The following is a 6,675-nucleotide window of genomic DNA, read 5'->3' as shown; positions in this document are numbered from 1 at the left end:
TTTCTGTTTAAAAGTTCTTGTTTTGTTTCATAAATTACCTGTTATTTATTGTTAAAGTTTCATACTTTATTTCATGTTTTCCATACTTTATTTCATTTTTTTTTTATATGTGTCATACATAACACGTTATTTATCAACAATGTTTCTTACAAAACGAAAAGGACTAAAAACCTATTTTCTGGGAAGATTAGACCTTAAACTTTTTGTGAACTTTATTTTGGACTTAAAATTCATGGACCCTTTCTCGATATACATAAAGTTGCTCCCTGATTTGCCGAGAAAGCGCCATCAACATTAATCTTCACTACATTCGCATTTGGTGTTTCCTATTTTTATGAGATAAAAGGTTGTTCTCAGGGATTTAATGACTCACCTTCCTTTTTCTGGTGCTCCTCATAATCAAGATACATTTTCGTTGTGGTTGTTAATATCCACGACTTGTCTAATTTTGCTCCTTCAAAAACAATTTTGTTTCTAAATTTTCACATCTGCCGCAACAAATACATACCCAATTTAGTCCCTTCAATGTTCTATTTTTTATTCAACCAATCTTTTATCGTTTCTTAAACTGAATGATGTTCTTCTGTTCGTAACCCTAACAGAGATTTGAACTAGATTTCTTTACTGAATTTAATTCTACAGTTATCATGAAGATTTAATTCTACAGTTATCGTGTTTATCACCTCTTTGATGTATCAAACGTCATTGTAATGACTTTGGTAGTCCTTTTTTCTTCTTTTGTTGCAACAACTTTTGTAGCCACTTTCCAAAAAAAGAAATAGCCTTTTGCTTCATTTGGTTGCACATAAAATAAGCTAAAGCACTTTTGTTTAAGTGCTGTAAAAAAGTTCATAAAATAAGCCATGTGTGTACGGAATAATCCAAAAATGGTTATAATATCCCAAATTTTAATGAAATTTCCATCGAATAATTCCTTTCCAGTTTGGTTATCATCATCATCATCTCTTGAAAATGCCTACTTTCTACTTTATCTCTCATCTTACAGGCGATCCACCTCGATATCTCCATCCATTATCGCCGGAAGTTGATCTTTAATGACTTTTTCTCGCAGCGACTTGTGGCTTCTTCATTCATCAAATAACGTTTCTCCTTCTCGTCATCCACGATAACCACCGACGTCAAAAGCCCGTGATTTTTGGTTAATTACAGACGACACTCCGACTTTTGAGGTTATTATTTTCAATCTCTCTCTCTCTGCTTTCTTCTTTTGATTGAAAAATATTAGGTCAATTTCTGTTTTGTCTTTGAGTTAATTATTGTTTTCTGTTGACCTAATTGATCTTTTGTGGAATCTTAATAAAACCTATAATTTTTTAATATTCAGATTTGATCCATTAGAGAACTGGAACTTGGATCCTTGGAGCTTGAAGATTGTTGAATCTGTTCCATCTTGAGTGAATCAGATCGAAATTTGTAATGCTGATTAGTACAAATGCAAATAGGTTGGATCTTTGTTTTTGTTTATCTAGCTAGTATTCTGTTATAGCTTTGATTAGTAGGTATTGGGATTTAAATGGTTTCATTGATAATTGACTGTTAAGTTATCATTTTGTCATATTGGGATACTTGAAGAGTTGTGAGAGTGGGCTGAAACTTGGGTAAGCTGTTGAGTGTGTGTTAGTTTCTGAAAATGGACGGAACGAGAACAACTGCAAAAGAACGACCTTCGGGTGGTTGCAATCCTGTTAAGAAAGCAGGGCCAGTTAGTATTGATCATGTTCTTCTAGCATTGCGAGAAACAAAGGAAGAAAGGGAGATAAGAATTCGGAGTTTGTTTAATTTCTTTGATGCTTCGAGTATTGGGTTTTTAGACTATGCTCAAATCGAAACTGGTCTCTCTGGCCTCCAGATACCGCCAGAGTACAAGTATGCAAAAGATTTGTTAAAGGTTTGTGATGCAAATAAAGATGGTCGAGTTGATTACCAAGAATTTCGACGCTACATGGATGATAAGGAACTCGAGCTGTACAGAATCTTTCAAGCCATTGATGTTGAACATAATGGGTGTATCTTACCAGAAGAGCTTTGGGATGCACTCGTTAAGGCAGGTATATGATGTACCATGCATTTCGTATTCCTATATAGACTTTTCAAAATTACTTTTTGGTATTGAACTGATTTGGTAGTCTTCTTGTCTTTATTGGTAATTGTCTTTATTAATAATGCTATTTGGCTGAGGACAGCCATCTACTTTACGTGTCCGCTTCTTGCCTATAAGTTGATTTCTTTTCCGTATATGGATTTATACTCGTTTCAGTGTTCACTTTTTCGCTCCTTATCTCCACGACTGATTCTTTATGTAAAGTAGGTCCAAATATATGATTCGCGAGACACCCTGTTGTTCCATACAGTTGTTGTGAATAAAGAAATATTAGAGACATGACTTGTAGAATTGCACTTCTATAATAGGTTCTCACCAACTTCAAATCATAGCCATCTTATTTGAAGGAACATGTTATGGCCTCTTGCAAGAAGGATCTATTTCGGAACAAAATTTGCGGGTTTGCAATTAGGACATAGAATAAACAGCTATTTACTAAGTAGGATATTAGTAAGTATTTACTTTGCTTCGAGTTCCATAGGTCGAAACCCCTAAATCAAGGATTTGCTTGTCCTCCTACCTGGACTGTGCCTATTGGATTTTCCTTTATATGAAACTTACTGTGGGAATAAAGCAATTTTGTGGATCTTAATATCTTATAACATGGCAAATCGGCAAGTGATCCTCTGTCTCATGAGTAGTTTTTCTCCCCATCGGTTAAGAATTTTAAACTCATGAGTACCAGGTACTATTAGCCTCATACACGATATTATGAATAACTGAATTTAGTCTATAGAAAGGAATTGGGTACCTCTCGATATTGAGCAAATTATTGATTTCCCTTGCAACAATAGTAACTATGAAGTTTCCGTCAATCTATTGCTTGGTGAATTTATTTTCGCTCTCCATTTCTTGCTGAACTTGGTGTGTTACAGATTTCTTTATGGTTCATTATATTGCTGAGTTGTTCAACTGCTTTTTGTTTCTGAAAGTAGTTGTTTTAATGCTTACAGTTCCTTTAAGCTTGAATGTTAATCAGGTAAAAATTAAGTTTGTCTTATTGCTTCTTATAAGATGTTACCATTCTTCCTTTGCAGGGATTGAAATTGATGACGAGGAACTAGCTCGTTTTGTGGAGCATGTAGATAAGGATAACAACGGAACTATCACCTTTGAAGAATGGAGAGATTTTTTATTACTTTATCCCCATGAAGCAACTATTCAGAACATATACCAGTACTGGGAAAGGGTTTGCCTTGTTGACATTGGAGACCAAGCTGTTATTCCAGAAGGTGTCAGTAAGCATGTCCATGCAAGTAAATATTTAATTGCTGGAGGAGTCGCAGGAGCTACTTCTCGTACTGCGACCGCTCCTCTTGATCGTTTAAAGGTGATATTACAAGTTCAAACAAAACAAGCCCGTATTATGCCAGCAATAAGAGAAATTTGGAAAGAAGGCAAATTTTTGGCATTTTTCCGAGGGAATGGATTAAATGTCACAAAAGTAGCACCTGAAAGCGCAATTAGGTTTTACACATACGAAATGCTGAAGAACTTCATCGTTGAGATTAGAGGGGAAGACATTAGTGATATTGGTGCTTCTGGGCGCCTTGTCGCTGGTGGTTTGGCAGGAGCAGTGGCGCAAACTGCTATTTACCCAATGGATCTGGTTAAAACTCGGTTACAGACTTGTGAAGGTGGAAAAGCTCCTAAGCTGAGTGCACTTTCTAGGGATATCTGGGTTCAGGAGGGACCTCGAGCATTTTACAGAGGCCTCATTCCATCTCTTCTTGGTATTATCCCATATGCAGGCATTGACCTTGCTGCCTACGAGACATTGAAGGATATGTCCAAAACATATATTCTCACTGAAGGTGGTAAGAACATCAAACCAACAATTCTCCTCTTCTTGTTTCTACTTGACAGCAATCTCTAGTTCAGACATTTTAAAATCGTAGTACTACCTGACAGTCTTTGTTTCTCATTAGAACCCGGGCCACTTGTACAGCTTGGTTGTGGTACCATTTCAGGAGCAGTTGGGGCTACATGTGTTTATCCATTACAGGTCATTAGAACAAGGTAAGTTCTATCAAAATTAATTTCTCATATGATCATATCAAAGTTGAATCCAGTGTTATGTTTGTACTATATAAATCTTGATACTGATTCTTGTCCGGATTCAGATTGCAAGCTCAGCGGGCCAATTCAACTGCTTATACGGGGATGTTAGATGTGTTTTGGAAAACCATTCAACATGAAGGGGTTAGAGGATTGTACAAAGGAATCTTCCCTAATATGCTCAAAGTTGTCCCGTCTGCAAGCATTACTTACCTAGTTTATGAGAGCATGAAAAAGAGTCTAGATTTGGAGTAACTTATGGTGTAGCTCTGACTGATGCTAGGTACCTTAATTGACAATGTTGACTACAGGGCTGACAGTGGTGGCGATGTTCTCGATGATGACGATAATAACATTACTAATCCTTTAGGAGTTTCGATTATTTCATTTTAGTCCCCTTAAAATTTTGAAAAAAAAAACAGATTCTTTCAGTTAGTTATCAATACTCTCCTCAAGAGTCCCATGTATGTGGTCTGATGGTCGCGTAATATTAGTTTGCAGGCATTTTGGGAATAAAAACAATGAGAAGATAAAAGAGTTACCTATTATCTGCCTCACTAACAGGTACAACTCTTTTCCATTTCATATACAGTTCTGTAGTAGAATATGACTAGAATGAGTATATAGTGAAAGCTATAGTGAATCTTTCAGGCAGTAGTTCCCTATTAGCTGATATATTCTTGTATTAAGGGCCATTCACGAGAAAATACTCTCATGGATCTTGTCCTCGCTAAAGCTATTCCGAATCATTTTCATTTCGGTCTAGTAGTCATATTACTTCCATATATTTGTTTGCGTAAGGTACTCTCGATATGTTCTCTTATGGATCTTGTGCAAGTCTTATGCGCCACTCAGTTAGGGTACAAACACTAGGAGAGGGATGAACTTAGACAGGAAATAATTTGGGATATCTCAAGTTGTTGGTAAGAGATTCTGACATGGTCAGGACTCTGGATTACGACTATTATGAGAGCACAAAAAACATACATGGTGCTAGATGAGAGACCAAATTTAGATAGTAGTAAACATGGCATTGACTAAAAATGTAGCTCTAGAGATAAATGGACTGACAAATAAGGTTCACGATGATTTCAACACTGGAGCTTGTGATGAATGAGCACTTGGTATATAGGGGTAATGTCAAGTTCACAAAAAAATTTGACAAAATTTTTGCCGAAATGATGTGGCAAGTCTCTTTTCAAAGTTTGACTGAATCCGTTCATAAAGAGAACGGTCCAGATTCAGTCAAAGTGTGAAAAGAATCTTGGCACGTCATTTCGGCAAAAAAAAAAAAAATTGTCAAATTTTTTTGTGAACCTAGCATCTCCCATATGTTTATGATAAATTTTCGTTTGGAGTTTCACTTATTTCTTTTAGTCTTAGGATTTTCCACTTGTGCAACATTGGTCTTTGGAAATGAATACAGATTTTTTCTTTTTAACCCAAAAGGTTTATGGGGTTTCTTAGCTGATGCAAGTTTTTTTATTTCAGTTGATGGAATCACACATACTAGGTTTGGGAAATCAACTACTACAAGGATAACTACTTTTATTTTTTTGTAATTAAACAGTTTTTTGCAAATCTTTCATTTGCACAAGTATACTTCTATTTACTGATTTGTAGAGAGAGAAACAACAAAAATTAGAAAATTTCACTTGCAGACTCAAGTGTGCTATTAGTAGGTAGTATTGTGTTGTGAAAGAGTTTAGCTCTAAAAAAGGGTAGTTGAGAGGGAACTACTAAGTCAGTTGGCTATCACATGTTGACACAAAGGAAACCAATTACAACTACAAACAAAAGTAATTGAGAAGTAGAGACTAATATATACTTTTCTATTAGAGTTAATTCTTATATGGCCCCCTACTTTGTGACCAGCTTCCTTTATGGCCCCCTTTTTTTTGTAAATTCAAATATGGCCCCCTATTTTCAGATAAATGTCATTACTACCCTTCTTAATTCTAAATTTAAAACAATAAAAAAAATTATTTCCACCTCACCCCCTCTCTCCACCTCATCTCTCCCTACACCTCATCTCTCCCTACACCTCACCCCTCTCTCTCTCTCTCTCTCCAATTCACCTCTCTCTCTCTCCAACTCTCCTCTCTCTCTCTCTCCTACTCGCCCCTTTCTTCTCCGGCAAGGTGACCGGCCGGAAAATTTTCCGGCCGGCCACCTTCAAACTTAAAAAAAAAAAAAAATTGTCTCTCCTCTCTCTCTCTCTCTAAAATTTTTTTTTTTTAAAAAAAAAAATCTCTCCACTCTCTCTTTCTCTAAAACTCCGGCGAAGGGGGTTTCCCTTCGCCGGAGATCTGTTCGTGAACAGCAGCTCTGTTCACGAACAGAGTTGCTGTTCGTGAACAGAGCTTCTGTTCACGAACAGATTGCTGTTCGTGAACAGCAATCTGTTTCACGAACACTTATCTTCCCATTCATAAAACAAATGATAACCCACATGATAATAGAAAACAATCAATCAATCAGAAGTGCTTCATTTG

At 36.3% G+C, this 6,675-nt stretch overlaps 1 protein-coding gene across 4 annotated transcripts; it reads left to right on the top strand.

Annotated features, from left to right (window-relative positions):
* The first annotated feature begins 388 nt into the window (after positions 1-388).
* On the top strand, positions 389-5,844 carry LOC147542381 (calcium-dependent mitochondrial ATP-magnesium/phosphate carrier protein 3-like). Of its 4 annotated transcripts, none has more exons than XM_086634440.1 (7): positions 389-1,190; positions 1,346-1,463; positions 1,594-2,069; positions 3,160-3,939; positions 4,051-4,141; positions 4,246-4,744; positions 5,672-5,844. In XM_086634440.1, exons 3-6 carry the CDS (start codon positions 1,652-1,654, stop codon positions 4,433-4,435), a joined length of 1,479 nt encoding a protein of 492 aa, XP_086490566.1. In that variant the 5' UTR covers positions 389-1,190; positions 1,346-1,463; positions 1,594-1,651; the 3' UTR covers positions 4,436-4,744; positions 5,672-5,844. The 4 variants fall into 4 exon arrangements, with proteins under 4 accessions (XP_086490566.1, XP_086490567.1, XP_086490568.1 ...); XM_086634443.1 differs by having other exon boundaries at positions 923-1,190; positions 4,071-4,141; XM_086634441.1 differs by having other exon boundaries at positions 776-1,190; positions 1,346-2,069; positions 3,160-3,936.
* The last annotated feature ends 831 nt before the right edge of the window (positions 5,845-6,675 follow it).

Source organism: Eschscholzia californica, unplaced genomic scaffold (assembly GCF_041429995.1).
Source record: "Eschscholzia californica isolate CP2 unplaced genomic scaffold, dmEscCali1.0.p SCAF_4, whole genome shotgun sequence".
Lineage (NCBI taxonomy): Eukaryota > Viridiplantae > Streptophyta > Magnoliopsida > Ranunculales > Papaveraceae > Eschscholzia > Eschscholzia californica.
The sequence above is the reverse complement of the archived record's forward strand: the minus strand, read 5'-3'. Positions and strand labels throughout refer to the sequence as shown.